Source organism: Brachyistius frenatus, unplaced genomic scaffold (assembly GCF_029030835.1).
Source record: "Brachyistius frenatus isolate BFR_SWC_R1_liver_20210118 unplaced genomic scaffold, ASM2903083v1 Contig_2, whole genome shotgun sequence".
NCBI lineage: Eukaryota > Metazoa > Chordata > Actinopteri > Embiotocidae > Brachyistius > Brachyistius frenatus.
Window position 1 is genome coordinate 7,425,457 of NW_027210601.1, and position 15,643 is coordinate 7,441,099.

Here is a 15,643-nt window from a genome sequence, read left to right on the forward strand (position 1 = left end):
GCGACGAGCAACAATGCTGCCCCGAAATTCCTACATTCTCTTTATGAGTTGACAGAATGAGGAGGCAAGACAGAAATAAGCTCTCACTACGTCCAAACAGCTATGGCAGACTGATCTTGTGCAGAATGTGACCTGTCAGTCAAACTCTGTTTGGATCTTTTCAACACACCAAAGTTTAAACCCAAAATGACAACACCTCCTCTCAATGTGCAGCACTGCACCACTTGGGACGAGAGAAAAAAGAAAAGAAAAACACCAAGTGGCGTACGTGTCTGTGCAGTGGCCTGAAAAGGGTTAACTGGCAGCAGGTTGAGACTAATGCAGATTGTCAGTGAGATAAGATTACCAGTTAGGGTGATGGTTAATGCAATCCACCGCAGCCCTCCACTGACGGTTAACAGGAAAAGCAGGAAGAGGGCCTGACCACGGTCACACAACTAACCCCATTCAGATGATCAGCCACACAGGTTCAACCTAACGCCAAGGTCAGTCTGATTGGGCCAATGTGCATCCTCCAAACTGGCTTCACAACCTTCCTCCTGACCGAAATTAAACACCAGAATTTACCCTGATAAGAGATGAGACTTAAATAACTTCAAAAGTTTTGCATACTCTTGTACATCCGACTCTGAACCACAATGAACAGAGTCATTATAAGTTGCTGTGGAGTAGTCAAACATGCACAGGGCACATTCAGCAGTCTCACATCAAATTCTAACTTCCAATATGAAAATGGTAGAAGACAAATTTGCAATCAGACAGAAGAAGATATATCACCTGAAGCAGAATAAGAAATGTTCAATTTCCAGCAGACATTTGGCCGGGGAGAGTTTAATCTAGCCTTACACTACCATGTCACAAGTTTAACAGACCAACCTTGGATAAAAAGATTACACTTGGTCACACAGGAAAAAATAAATCACTTAGTGAAGCTGTGAGTGATAAAGTAATTTATATCCTGCAAAATAGGCCTCCAGATATTGGAGTTAAGGCTGCAGTAAGAGACAAGCAGGTGTCATGCAGCACACGCGTAATTTTGGAATGCTTAATTTTATGTTGCTAAAAAATGTGTACATTCCCATATTTAAAATTCCCATGAGTATACGATATAAAATACTGAATGAGGGAATTTGTCACAAATGTAAGACAATAGTGAAATTGACCTTACAAAGACACCTGTTTCCAAAACAACGTCCAAGATTCACACTGAAGCACAGACAGTTTACAATGCAACACCACTGCTCATTTACAACTCACCTAGACCCCATAGTGCTACATCCAAAGCCTATTTTCTTAGTATTCTTCTGTGTCCAACATCTTAAGCCCCTTTTAAAGCCTCTGTGTGTGTGTGTGTGTGTGTGTGTGTGTGTGTGTGTGTGTGTGTGTGTGTGTGTGTGTGTGTGTGTGTGTGTGTGTGTGTGTGTGTGTGTGTTGCTGTATGACTGCAGATTACACTGTAGCCAGAGAACGTTATGAAACAAAGCCAGGGCTTAGGCAAGGGAGTTCCTCTGCTGTGGGACTTGGAGTGCAGGCTCAGGACTCTATTCGTTGCCACAACGGCTGGCACCAAAAAAAAAAAAAAAAGGCAAGAGGCAATTAAGAAATGATTTTCACCTCGCAGTTTGGGATAAAACCCTTGTACCTCACCCCCTCCCCTTGCTCCACTCACTACACTATCGCACACAAAGGCAAATTCTTCGAGGCCTAAGGGGCCCAGAGAAAGGTGTGTGCGGTGTGTGTGTGTGTGTGTGTGTGGGGGGGGGGGTGACTGACAGACTGTAGGGGACAGAAGGAGGGATGGCAAGAAAACAGGGTGTACACAAATAAAAATAAAAAGGTTAAGATTTAAGATGCATGGAAATGTGTGTAAAAGAGAAGGAACAGACAGCGTTGGGAGGCTGAGTGGAAAGCAAGAGAATGTAAGAAAGAGATGAATAATGGCGTTGGTACGGTGGGAACGAAGGATGAAGGTGATGCATGCAGGGCGATTAGATGGCGTCAGCAGAGCTAGCAACCTACAAAAGAGCAAGGCATCCACATGCTATTAGCAGACTCTATCACTGGTAGTTGACCTCAAAGGGAACTTGAATGGGAAGTGGAATAAATTAATTAAAAAGCCAAACACAAAAGAAGACAGACGTAGCTCAGAAAATGTCAACCTTATCCCAGCGCAAACTGCTTGAGCCTGTGGTTACGTCAATAATAAGAGAGATACTTTGATAGCGCCCTGAACACTCAGCAGTTGTTGGCTTGATTTTGAGTCACTTGGCTGGCTTTTAGTAATCAATGAATTATATAACTTCATTACTGGATACGTGTCTGATTCAGCCATTGATGTTGTTGTCAGTATACCAAACCAAACAGTCAGATATCGAGTTTCTCACACTCAGACACTGCATCAAAGTTGAGGAAAATTCTGTTATCAGTGGTTGATTGTGCAATACATTACAATACACCTTAGTAAAACTCCTGCTCAGTCACACATGCAGCTTACATTGTTTGTAGGCAATGCTTGATGTTACTGGTGCCCCTTTTTCCTGAAACACTTCCCATTTCATTAATGACCAAAATTTTCCAACCTATATGAACAGTGGACTAATCTGAAGGGTAGCGACAGTAGTTTACCATCTACAATAACAACATACACTGTTCATCTATACAATAAATTGTGGGTTTTTGCACACAATGCACAGGCCAAGATTTTGAGCTATCCGCCTCATATTTTTGCCTTAACCCCAATATGATGGAGATGAAAGCAATATTTTGTTCACTTCTCAAAGCACTAAAATATAAAATCAGAAAAATAATAGGAAGAGACCAGTCCCAGTGCAATCTCCACTGACAAAACTCATTGCACGCAGCATTCACAATATGTTTTTAGTGATATACAGTTAACTGATCCTTTGCTGTCAATTCGTTTTAAATTTTTGGGTGCCAGCGAACATGCACAACATGTTTTGACTAAAATCTGCCACATAAAGCTGCTAAGTTAAATACAGCTTTAACATTACAAAAATAACAACCTCAACACGCATCTCTTGGATCAGTTATTATAATGAAACCCGCTGCTTTGGCATAAGCACATGTACTGCTCGGTTCAAATCCATATGTGTTAATGCATTTCACTGATTTGTTGTAAATTAATTTACTATATAATAAATGTGTGCATCACTTCCCCACACGGGGAACAAAACTAGAATTAAAAACAACTGTCATAGATGACTGAGTGATATGAGTAATATGAAAATTCCACTCTTGATTTCTGTGACAGTAAAGCGGGTGTTTGTTCATCATGAAAATGACTGTCAATAATGGTAAAATAAATGATTTACTGTCAGGAAATGGGCCAAGTTTACCAAATACATAACAACATCTGGGTGATTCAAGAGAAACAGGCGACTAAATTAAGAGTAGTATCATCAAAAGCTGAACATGTTCAATTGTCTAATCAGCTTTACGTTTCAGTCTTTTAGTCTTAATTTGACTGCCTTCTTATTTTCACAAATATTTTAAGAAAAAACACATTCTGCATACCAACATTTGTAGATCAAATTTCCCTTCTCAGCTACATTTTCTCAGTTTCACTGCTACACACTTGACTTCTCCAACTCACATGATTAAAAGATAGATCTAGTAACTTCCCCCGAATGCAGCCGAGAACCAGATGCTCCAACTACAATCTAACTTCACTTTTAATCTCCTTCCATGCCCTCGTGTGCTATAGTTTCTGAAACAAAAAGGAAAAGATGTCTGACTTGCTCAGAAACCTTGTCAGCATGTCAGTTTCTATAGAAACCTGGGGGTGGGAAGTATAAGTCCCGGTAATCACGCATGTACATCCCACACACACACACACACACACATACAGTACAGAGACATAGGGGAGAGAGTAAAGCAGCAGGAAAGGGGGGGGGTATACTTTCATCACCATGGTAACGTCCGGCTAGTTGGCTTACAAATTATGTTTATCCAGAGTTTGTTACTACATTACTCATTTCAAATGTGTGAAAGTGCATCTATGACAGTCAGGCTTGAAATCAAACACTGGTTAGCTCATTTCCTCTCTACATTCTCAAAACAATTCAATCTAAAAACAGAAAAAGCTCACACCAGCCTTTTAGGTTTGCGTGTACTTTTTTTTCCCAGAAGCTGCATTTTGTAGACCGTTATTACAGCTGAGATCAGGAGACGAACCTCTTCTTTACTGCTATCGCTATTCCACTTGAGATGGTGCCTAATTTGATTATTTCTATCATCTTGGATTTCTTCTCTTTGACGATCACAGGTTGTGAATTCCAGGGCTGCCCCCCCCCCCAGGGCCTTGTGATGTTTGATCCGGGGCCAGGGGAGGCCAGCCAGACATTCAGCCCAGACTCTGGCGCCCTTCCCTCAGTGTACCATGAACTATAGCTCCCTGCTGTGAGGCCTGGAGGAAATCACGCAGCCAAGAGAATTGTAAAAGCCCTCATCTATTGAGCAGAGGTTAAAACAGGGGGAACAATACCTTTGACTCACACTCTGCTTCTCTCTGTGGAAAAAACTTAAAAAGCACCTATTGCTTAAGAAAAAAAAAATCAATAGGCAAAACAAAAGGAAAGAAAAATCAATATCCCTTCCCCGACTTATAAATTCATACCTTTTTCATAACGCTTTCCATTTGTAGGAATAAAATAAGAACAACCCCGAGGACACCCTCAAAGTGCTTCACATAACAAGATTAAAATGAAGAAACCTTTAAGCAGACTATCATAGCGAAGACAAACAATTTACAATCAATATCAAATGCTTGCTAACACTGCAAAGTCTTTGAATCAAAAAGTTCAAAAGGCATAACAGAAAGGACGAGGTTTATTAAGCGCAACAATGACAACACCAGAGGGCCAGGCTATACGTGTGTGTGCATGTCAGTGTGTTAGGTGGTGCTGGAGGGGGTTCAATCACACAGATGTGTTGTATCAAAGTGCAGAAGCTTCCAAAGTTTCCTTTGGCAGACCGAATCAAAACAAAGCGGACGGAAGACTGCTGCAAACTATGAACAACATAATCGTGTCGATAAGCAGTCCGGTCTTTCAAACAAATGAATATCAGGAGCAAACACATTAACGCTGTGAAATCAAAACTGAGGTGCAAAAATGAAGGAACGGATCTTGATGACCGTGCATTGGCTCCGTCTCTGCAGCAACGAGACAATTTCACAGCTAGGAAAGGAGAAAATACCCCCTCTTCCTCACTCCTCTCTCCAGTGGTATCCCACAGAAAGCGCCTTTTTCCTCTCTTGGTAGCTGTGCTGAGTAATAGACTAAATGAGTTGAGCGGGAGGAGGTGAGAGACTCGGAGTGGAACAGAGTAAAAAATTCCACTCAGTATTCTATTACAAGACAAGATGGAGTTGGTGGGGGGAGGGGGTTCTCGTGGCGTTAGGAGGGTGGGGGTGTAGGATGGATGAAAAGAGAAGTGTATAAATTCACCTGCAAAGCAAGCACACCGTTTATTCTGCCTCTTCCAGTCCCTGACTGCCCACCGCTGCCTGCTCATTCTACCCGTTTTCTCACATGCGAGCTGACAAGGGAACCAGCACATCCAACAACTCAGCAGCAGCAACAGAGGCCCTTCCCCCCAACCATGTTTCAGCATGAAAACACGCTCTCGTCCCAGCCCTCTAAATACTGTCTGGCATTATTTTTGCGAGTAAGGGCCAGATGCAGTGAACACTTTTTCTGTAACCAGTCATTTTTCTCTAAATCAGCCAAGATTCACAGCCGCTATTTTGCCTTGAATCAATAAGCTTTGTATAAAACCTCTTTACCCCACTCCGCAGCATACACTTATTTTTATAAATCATTCTGCGATTAAAAAAGTAAAAGACTGGACAGTGGTCACCGAACCGCTTTGCTCCATTGGCTCATTACTGCTCTGTTTAAAGGGTGGAGGTGGAGGAGGGACGGGGGCGGGGGGGGGGGGTGGAATCTGCCATCCTGAATGAAGGTCTCCCTCTGTAGGGGCCAAATGCTTGGTGAAAAGGGTTGCGTTCAAGAGCTCTTTAACAGAAGGACGGTTACCGTTCCATAACTAGCCACACATGTTGGAGAGCCACAAATGGCAACTGTAGAAAAAAATGAAGGGATAATGGTTGTCAAATATTTTTTTTTTTTTTTTTTAAACATATCACTGGAGAAAAAAAACTGATGACAGATTAAAGCACGATTCATCATCCAAGGCAGCACTGATGCCAAAAAGGGCCTGAATAGAGTGGCCAGTGGCTGAAAGAGATGAACTGAACTGCTCTATCATAAAAAGAATGATTCATAGTTTGCTGCACTGCTGGTCGAGAGCTTGTTAGATCGTAACACGTAACAAGAACAGTTATGAATGTACACTGAATTGTAAAACTGAATAGGATTCCCAGACTGAAATCTGACAATGCTGTACACGCAGCTACCTTTATATGTCAGCACATATCGTATGGAAAGCTTCAGGATTTCTTCATCTTAGCACCACACTCGAGACATTTTGTAATGTTGCGTACAGTCTTACGCTGCCTGGCATTATGTTTGACAGAGAAACTGTGATATTCTAGGCAGGAAGAGGAGGGAGTTATGGAGGATCGATACGGACTGAGCCTCTGCTCTGTTGCTTCATCCCTCGGGGCTTAATTCACTGGATGTTTAAAGACGAACGCAGTCACAATAGGGGATCAGATGGGATTGACCACAGGATGAAAATGTGAGTAGTGTTTATTAAACTGATGTAGTCGAGATGAAGAGTGGGGAGAAGGTGAGCAGATATCGGTCAAAGGGTTGTCAGAGAGATGTACATAATGGTCATTAAAAGCTTATACCAGTCTAAGCTACAATAGCTCGGCGATTCAAAAAACGTCTGGAAAACAAACTGCTCTCTCAGCTTTACAGAGCTTAAATCAAAGCCCAGGGATAAGATGAATTCTGAACTAGAAACAAAAGCATCGGAAGAATATTTGGTGTCGCTTTAAAAAAAAAAAAAAAAAAAAAAAAAAAAGAACATAGGTGACAATGCTTAGAGAAAATTACACTAACTGGAAAAACTGGATCAATTGTTTTCTATTCATTCTTCAGTTTCTGAATGTCCTTGATGGGCCTCTTTAAAGGCTGCAAGGCCAAACCAAAGACAAAGCTAAAGTGTTGATTCAGCTTCATAGGGATCCTGAACGGATAAGCTGTGGCAACCAGTCACTCATTCACACACACACACGCACGAACACACACACACGCACGCACACACACACACACACACACACACACACACACACACACACACACACACACACACACACACACACACACACACACACACACACACACACACACACACACACACACAGCCTCTCAGGGTCTGACCAGCTGTCTCACTCCCCCATCTCCTTCCAAACCTACAGGGGCAGGAGGATATAAATCACTGGAACGAAGACACACACGGAGAGAACGCAAGTGGTGTACGTGACACACACACACACCCTTGTCTGCTTTGGCTCTCCACAACTGCATGGCGTCCAACTAGTGAAGCATATACTGTAGAACACAACTACACAGGCTTACACGCACATTGCTGACGACGGAAATACATGGAGCGAATAACAAAGACGGTCACACCCAGTTTTATGTCATTACTCTTGTAAATAGCTACTGGTGTCCATAAGACACCTCGCAAGGTTGGCCTTAAAACCAGTTTATCTCACCTACTGACTGCAGGTGTACACCTATAGACCTTTGCCCGTACGTGCGCGAGAGTGTACTGGTGCCAGCAACAAGACGGAGATTGCACTCTATGCCAACAGCTGATAAGAGAAAAGGTTATATTGCATAACAGGAGTTTGCGCTCCGTGTGTGTGTGTGTGTGTGTGTGTGTGTGTGTGTGTGTGTGTGTGTGTGTGTGTGTGTGTGTGTGTGTGTGTGTGTGTGTGTGAGACATAATGCTGTAGAAAACATAAGCAGAGAAGAGGGAGGCAGAGAGAGTAAAGGGTAAATAGGGAGTCTGTATTTATGAGAGAAAAGAGCTGAGATGTGATGCATTTGGCCGCTGAACAGCCCTCGCCGCTCCAAATTGAAGCCGGCAGCTCGCAGAGCCCCTGTAATGATGCAGTAAACTCTCTGTTGGCATAGCAGACTTTATCTGAGAAAAAAAAAAAAAAAGAAGCAAAAACACACTGACTTCTCATTTCAGCACTAACTTAATAAATACATAAATAAGACTGAATTAAAAGAGGCTGGGCTGGCCAGCTTCACTCGTAGAATTTTTTCTGGCAGTGCTTGTCGAGTCGGCGGGCCCTGCAAGAGGAAAAGATGAGGCCAAAGGGATGTGAGGCCGGGCCTGCAGCGTGGGAAGGCTCCTTTTTCTCTGCTTCAATATACAGGGGGGGGAAGCATGAACTAAAGCCTGGTGATGGTCACATAGCTGTCAAACTGAGACACAAGGAGAGATAGGGCATATTAAACATGGTTACGTCTTGTGCGTTTCCCCTATTTTCACGCTTTGCGTTTTCTCTGCACAGAGTGAGTGATGCCCAAACTCATGGTTTCATTCAGTTATTCTCCATTACATGTAGATTGCAGGTCAAATTCACAGGGACTTTTATGTTCTTGGCAGTTCGTTTTGTGCCATGCTGATATAGTTTGGCAGTATGATCAAAGCAACCCTGCTTTTATTTTCCCCACCGGTGAAGAACAAAAAAAAATCAATAAAGCAGAGTAATGAAACTTAAAATTAAAAAAAGTATTATCCTCTCTTGCCTTTTGTTCATCCTACTCCTGCATCCTCCTGCTGCTTTCAAACTTGAAACACTCATCACTTTACACTCCGCATTGGAGTACATTCGTCGAAAAACAGACAGAATGAAGCAAAAGCAAACGTATACGGGGAGCACTTCTATCTTTTAGCGTAGTGCCACGTGGAACGTAACCATAGTGAGTGTAGTAAAATAAACAGGCAATAAAACGTTGTTTTTGCCACAGTACACTTTGGTTTGGCCCGGTATCCATAGTGACAGAGGGGTTGCAAAGTGAACCCTGCCATGTTGCACACGTGAGGAGAAGGGAGCTTATGAAAGAAGAATTTGCATTGAAACATAAGGTTAAATGAAGCGCATTGAGGCTCAGGCACGGTGAAAAAACAACCCTGTGACCCTCTCTTCATGGTCCTACATGAGGCCCACATTTCATTTGGACAGCCTAAGAACGATAGAGCGAGTGAGACAGAGAGACAGGGAGAGGGGGAGATAAAGAGAGGAAAAGGAGGAGAGAAGGGGGAGAGTCTGGGCCTTTGCACTCCCCATTCTGCCCCCGCTCTCTATTTTTGTTTCCTCTTTTTGTGCACGCTCAACGCACACACTCACAGTGCAATGGATTTTCAACTTGGCCCTCATCAGTTGTGCGCCTGATGAAACAAACACTGACAGCCTCTTTACATTTGTAAAGGCCCCTGCAGCAGCTGTGCTTGTCCCACACACACCATGCGTGCACACAAACATGCACACACATACACACACACACACACACACACACACACACACACACACACACACACACACACACACACACACACACACACACACACACACACACACACACACACACAACCTTTGAATCAGAGGCCTAGCCCCAGCTGGGGCCTACAGGAAGAGCCGACTCTGCACAAAATGGCCCTGGCTGCACTCTGCTGTGCTCTCCTGCTACTCTCTCTTACATGCATTCACGAACACACACACAGTGTGTGTGTCATGTTTCGTTAGACAGGACAACACTGCCCCACATTAACGCTTGATACCTCAGTCATTACATAGCCCTCACCCCTCAACCACTGGCTTAAAAGGCATCAACAACAACAAAAACGTACAGAAAGACATTTTCATCACTGAAATGGAAGCAGAAAAAACATGAGCGCGCTTGCTCCTGCAGTGACACTCAAACTGGCATGAGTGACAAAACATCTTTGGACACAAACATTAACATTTGACATTCCTTTTTGGTTCTATTCACATTGATATTTATAATCATATGAGGAAATTGATTCTTGCAAGCCTTGCTTGTTTTTTATTAAGGAATCATCTCTCTATTTTAAATCATTTTATGACCGATTAATTTTAATACCATTTGCAGATAGTGGGTGTTTGTTGGGTGCAGAAGGTGGGGGTGGAGGGGTAACAACTCACACTCATGTTTCAGGGGAAATGGTTAAGTCAAGCATGTATAATTGTCTTACGCTAATTAGGAGGGGGAGTTGGGGGTGGTGGAAAGAGGGAGAGGGGGTCACTAAGGGCCAAGAGTCCTGGCTCAAAGCCTGGAGGGGGGGCTCGAGGATCTGGACTCCTCCAGGTTGTTGTAAAACTGCACGTTTGTGAGCCTATTTTGGTCTGGGCCAGACATTATGCATCAACTGCAGCTGCCGAAAACACATGACAGATGTGACACACATGCGTGCGTGCGTGCGTGCGCGTACACACACACACACACACACACACACACACACACACACACACACACACACACACACACACACACACACACAGGACAGAAACAGGCATCCTGCAGTCGGACACACAGCCACCCCATTTCCCCCAGCTTTGATGCTTTATCTCCTGTTCTAATTATACAGCCGTGTTATGAATACACAAAAAAAAAGAAGAAAGAAAGAAAAAAAAAAAAAGAAGCCCATCCAGTTTTAGAAAAGGTGACGCTGCTGGCCATCGTACACCGGCTCAATTTTAAAATGGGGACTTTTGTTTCAGTTAGTCATTATTTCTGTGGCACATCCTGTTTCCTCAGTTAAGGGGGAAACTCACACAATTTGATTAAACTTGCTATTTTTTGCAATACTCAACCCACAGCAGAGACGTACGGTTAGTTAACACTAATCTAACTGAAAGTACTTGGTCATGGTCAGAGAGGTCACAGTTGCGGTTTAGTGTAAAAAGTCACTGCTGTGGCAAATTTGACTATTTGTTGTCGATTACTTCTACACAATACATACCAGTGCAAATGTTACAAAACACTGAACCGCCATGTACCGTGTTAAAGTTACTTTCTCTGCCATTTTAAACATCTGTGTTCTTTGAGAAGACTCCAATTTGTGTTGCTTTCCAATAAATAAATGTTTCTGCCAATACATTTTAGTGCGTTACTGACTCTTGATGTTTTGCTGAGGAGTAAGAAAACGCTAATGCTGCACATGAAAAGTCATGGAGATGTGTACATATGGCATTCTTTTCATAAAAGGGGATTCTTCTTCAAATATTAAACTATACCACTATGGACCACAGAAACTGCTCAATCATATGATCTTTCGGAGTGATTGTTTGTCACACTTTTGCCAGGACACCTATACAGAAGAAACCACAAGGACTCAAATTGAAAAAAGGTTCTTGAGAAAATGCAACTCAAGCTGTTTTTAACATGAATACTCAGTGTATCCCTTTTATTGCTCACATGTATCATCTACAGATGTTGAGGAAAAACTATAAGCCAGAAGCTGATTTAAGAGGAACTCATGAAAACAAACCCGGTTGTACTTCGTCTGATTGTTCCCTCATTTGATCACAAAACCTGTTGCTCAGTTTGGCCTTTTGCAACACTTTTGCTCAACCCGAAATTACTGTGATTAATTGGGTTTTTTTTGTTTTTTTTTGGTGTGCTCTGGCAGAAAACTGCCTCCCAGAAGAAACTCGCTTCTTTCTTTTTTTTTTTTTTTCTACACACTCCACATGGTGTGTGTGTGTGTGTGTGTGTGTGTGTGTGTGTGTGTGTGTGTGTGTGTGTGTGTGTGTGGAGGGGGGGGGGTAGTAGCTCTGCTGAGTTCAGCTTCAGAGCATTAGCAGACATGAGCTGCCTCGTGCAATTAAACGTAACAATGTGTCCATTTAGGCGCGTGACGATAACTCACAGCAACAATCTGTACATCGAAGAAGTGCAACAAACTTTAAAGGCCCCCCCCGGGCGGCCAGCGCGCAGTGGAGAGAGAAACGATACAAGGTAACGAAGTCGAGCGACACGTTCAGCCGTTCACACTTTAAAAGTCTTTGTTTGGGACGTTTATTCAAAGCCTAAATAACAATAATAATTTAAAAACAAACAAACAAACACAAAAAAAACCAATTAAAGCCAAGGAAGGTTGAACTATTCTGATTTTACAGCCCCTTTCCCCATAAATTCACCACTTGCGGAAAGAAAATGGTCGCTTCATACATGAGCCTCTGCAATGCGACTGAACACAGCCTCTTATGCAGAAACACGAGGATCAAACACGGCGACCAAGTACTGTGCTGTTTAATGGGAATTCGGAGGCTGAGGACGAGACCTGGCGAGCTAAGCCCCCCTCGTACTGGCACACACAACAACAACAAAAAATGGAGTGATCCCTCAGCGGGTTGCTGCAATATCTGTTCCCCTCACAGAGGTCACACGGAGCCCTGCAAAAAAAAAAAAATTACTCGGACCCTGGCGGATTTAACATAGCCGGTATAGTGGGGGATTAAAAGCAAAAGACAACAAGCCCAGAAGTGTGCCCACGCCGTTTCGAGTGGTGGAAATTGAATGAATATGTTGAATCGCATGACCCCCTTTCCCTCCTGCGCTCCCTCACTCTTTATGGAGAAAATTAAAGAGCCACAACAGTCCGCGAAACATGTCGGTTTGCCAGCCCCAGAGGAAGGAAGAAAAAAAAAAAAAATACGCAGCACCGAGGTACACACGCTATCTCGGAACACGCACCCCAAACATTACGCTTCGACATGACAATGGGGTTTTTTTTTGGTGTCGTTTTTTTTTTTTTTTTAGCATATCATCTTCATAAGAGCCCGAGTTGAAGGCAGGAGATGAAATGCTGCTCAGCATGGGACGAAATGGAAGCCGGAATAGCTGAGCCATGGCCGACAGGCTTGTCTTCACGGATCTCGATAGCGACGAAATGGGGAGCGAACAAAAGCCTTTTTTTTTCCCTGATAACTGTTCGCCAAGTCTTTTAATTTAAAAACCTTTTATAGCCTTTCAACACGGCCGACGCACGCTATGCATCTCCCACAGTAGTGCGTTAAAACGAGTCCAAATTAGAGGAGCGATCTCCCAAAAAAAAAAAAAAAAAAAAAAAAAAGCACCCGATGTTCAAATAGCCTAAAACATGTCTGATGTCGAAGAAACGTTGCCACACAAGACAGTGAATAAACATTGCTGTCTCTTTAAATTAAAAAAACAAAACACGTAATTGTTTAAAAAAAAAAAAAACACACACACACACACACACAACTCATAGCCGTCACATTGTAAAGGATATCTGACCCAAATAGTGGTCACCAGCCTGATGGTAACCTTCACAGTCCGTGTTGAAAGTTTATGCATTTTCACCGAGACGAGCAACTTGAATAGAGCGGCTGCATTTGTGGGCATTGCATTGCAACGATGTGTTTTTACTTACGTATTTCTTTTGAATGATATTCCTCTTAGGTCTTTCCTTGCTCATTATGCAATCCCCCCCAAAAAAAATGTTTGGCTATAGAGAGAATGGCCACATGAATTTCTTTCTTTTGAGTCTCGCCTCTCCCGGAGCTCCCCCAATGACGATTTAAATCCCCGGCTCTGTAGGAAAAGCTTGCTGGCTTTGCAGAATCCTCCTTCGGTGCTTCCCTTAAAAGTATTCGGATATAAATCTCCCCCCCCCCCCAAAAAAAAAAAAAAAATTCAAGGGTCGACGACGATCGGAGACGGACTGAATCCAAACTCACTCGGAGATAACATAGTCAAAACAAATGCACAACAATAAGTTCCATTCGCCCGAACAGCTCGGCTTCTCGTCTCTGCGCACTCACTCCCGGCTCTTTTCAAATACATGAATATGGTTGAGGTGATGTCGGCGAGTCACATCTTGATCAAGGTGGAGGGAGGACGAGAAATTAATAAATAAAATTAAAAAAAATAAAACGTTAGGTATCACGTCTTATTTTGGGGGGGGCTGGAGCCTGCGGTCGTCGAGAGAGCTCTCCAGCGGCACAGCTCTACTGACTGCGAGCTGCCCCTTTCTTCCACAGCCTCAGCCTCTCAGCCTATCACATCCCGCACCCGTCAGCGGCAACTTCAAAATCCCGATGAGACAGCCCTAAGCACGAAACGCTGCCAGATAACCCTTTATGGACCTGTACTGTGTTTGTGGTGATTGTAACGTGAAATGTACAGTGATTTTTTTATTTTTTAAACTAAATGGTGCGTTTTAACTCCTGCAACATTTAGTTTGGAGGCTTAGTGTTGCTCTGCAATTTCAAAAGAGACGAGGCCTCGCCAGAAAGAGACGTCTTCCCTCGTGTTGGTAGTGCTTTAAATCATCAAATTATCATCAAATTATGAAATTCCTATGGAGAAGTGTTTTTATTATTATTATTTCCCAGCATGATTTCATGAGCAACAATCACTTGTCTTTACTTATGATGTATTTATGCTGTACTTTTTTTTTTTTTTTTTTTTTTTTTTAAGCTGAAAAAAATAATTGTCAGAAGAGATGGGGGACAAACAAAGGTGAGGGTTTTACAATTTGTATGCAAATGACTGCTCCAACCCCTCACTCACTCCCCCCCCCCTCACACACACTACACCACACCCCCTACAACCTCAGATCGTGTGGTTAAACATTAAAGCAGACTTTTATCAGAGAAAACTTTAGTTTTGTAAAGCACCTTTTAAAACCACTATTACAAGTGCTTTGCACACAGAGAACAATATTGATTCCTCAGCTCATCCACAATCCTCCCTGCTCACATTGAATAGATCAGCTGTGTCACCATGTTTTCCACACAATCTCCGACAGACAAATTGCTGTCCTGATTAATTTAACCTGAGTGAAAAAAGTAGCAGCACAATTTTTCAGAATTTAAACTTATTTTCAATGCTTACACCAGAGTTGAGAAAGAGTGTGTGCATTTGCGCTAGTGCATATTTGTTCTGATAATATTTATACTTCTGCGTAATCCACTCTTCGCTGACTCTTTGCTGACTGTGTCCTCATCCCCCTCACTAGGAGTGGGCTCGCTGTATCATTGCTCTAAAGTATTGTGTGGGACAGTTGCTCTGTTTGAACCCTGGAGGTAATCAAAAGTAATGTGTGAATGTGTGTTCATCTGTTAAGATCTAGTTATATCCATGTCTCCAATGTGTGGCATTAAAGAGAGCTCTAACTGTGAATTGATGTTTCTTCTTAATGGCATTTAACAACCAGATATGTTTGATACTTACAATTCAAAGTCTGGGAGACTCCGATCCAGTTGGTAAGATTAACATGATGTATGAACCCTTCAAAAAAAAATCAGCCGGGTTATCCTCTAATGTGCAGCCAGTTTTAGTAGCTTGTAATCAATTGTTATACAGCTACCAAAAATGGTAAACTAAGACCTGCACCAAAGCTGTCAGTTAGTCCACTACTTTGGGCCAGAATAAAATATCTTAACTATGGGTCTCACTGGATTGGTGGACACCTGACTTTAATGTCACCAGGTGGTTGACATTTCTTATGTTGAGTGGATTATCTCTAAAACCTTTGGATGGATTGCGGTAAATATTTGCAGACATATATCCATTTGCCCTCGAAGATGAATCCTAGTAGTTTCATTATAGACATATAGACATCATAGACAACGTTA

General features: G+C 42.7%; 2 protein-coding genes across 7 annotated transcripts in view; one reads left to right on the top strand and one right to left on the bottom strand.

Annotated features, from left to right (window-relative positions):
- Positions 1-13,997, bottom strand: part of jarid2b (jumonji and AT-rich interaction domain containing 2b) — a 267,034-nt gene extending 253,037 nt beyond the window's left edge. For all 6 annotated transcript variants that reach the window (XR_011310860.1, XR_011310859.1, XR_011310858.1 and 3 more), the window contains exon 1: positions 13,435-13,997. Coding sequence is in view for 1 of the 6 variants with exons in the window: in XM_069697211.1 (XP_069553312.1) it covers positions 13,435-13,479 (45 nt within the window). In the remaining 5 variants the exon portion in view is untranslated. The remainder of the gene's footprint in view (positions 1-13,434) is intronic.
- The window catches only part of LOC138620366 (nuclear transport factor 2-like), a 396,989-nt gene that overhangs the window by 244,894 nt on the left and 136,452 nt on the right, over positions 1-15,643 (top strand). The gene's annotated exons all lie outside the window — the stretch shown is intronic.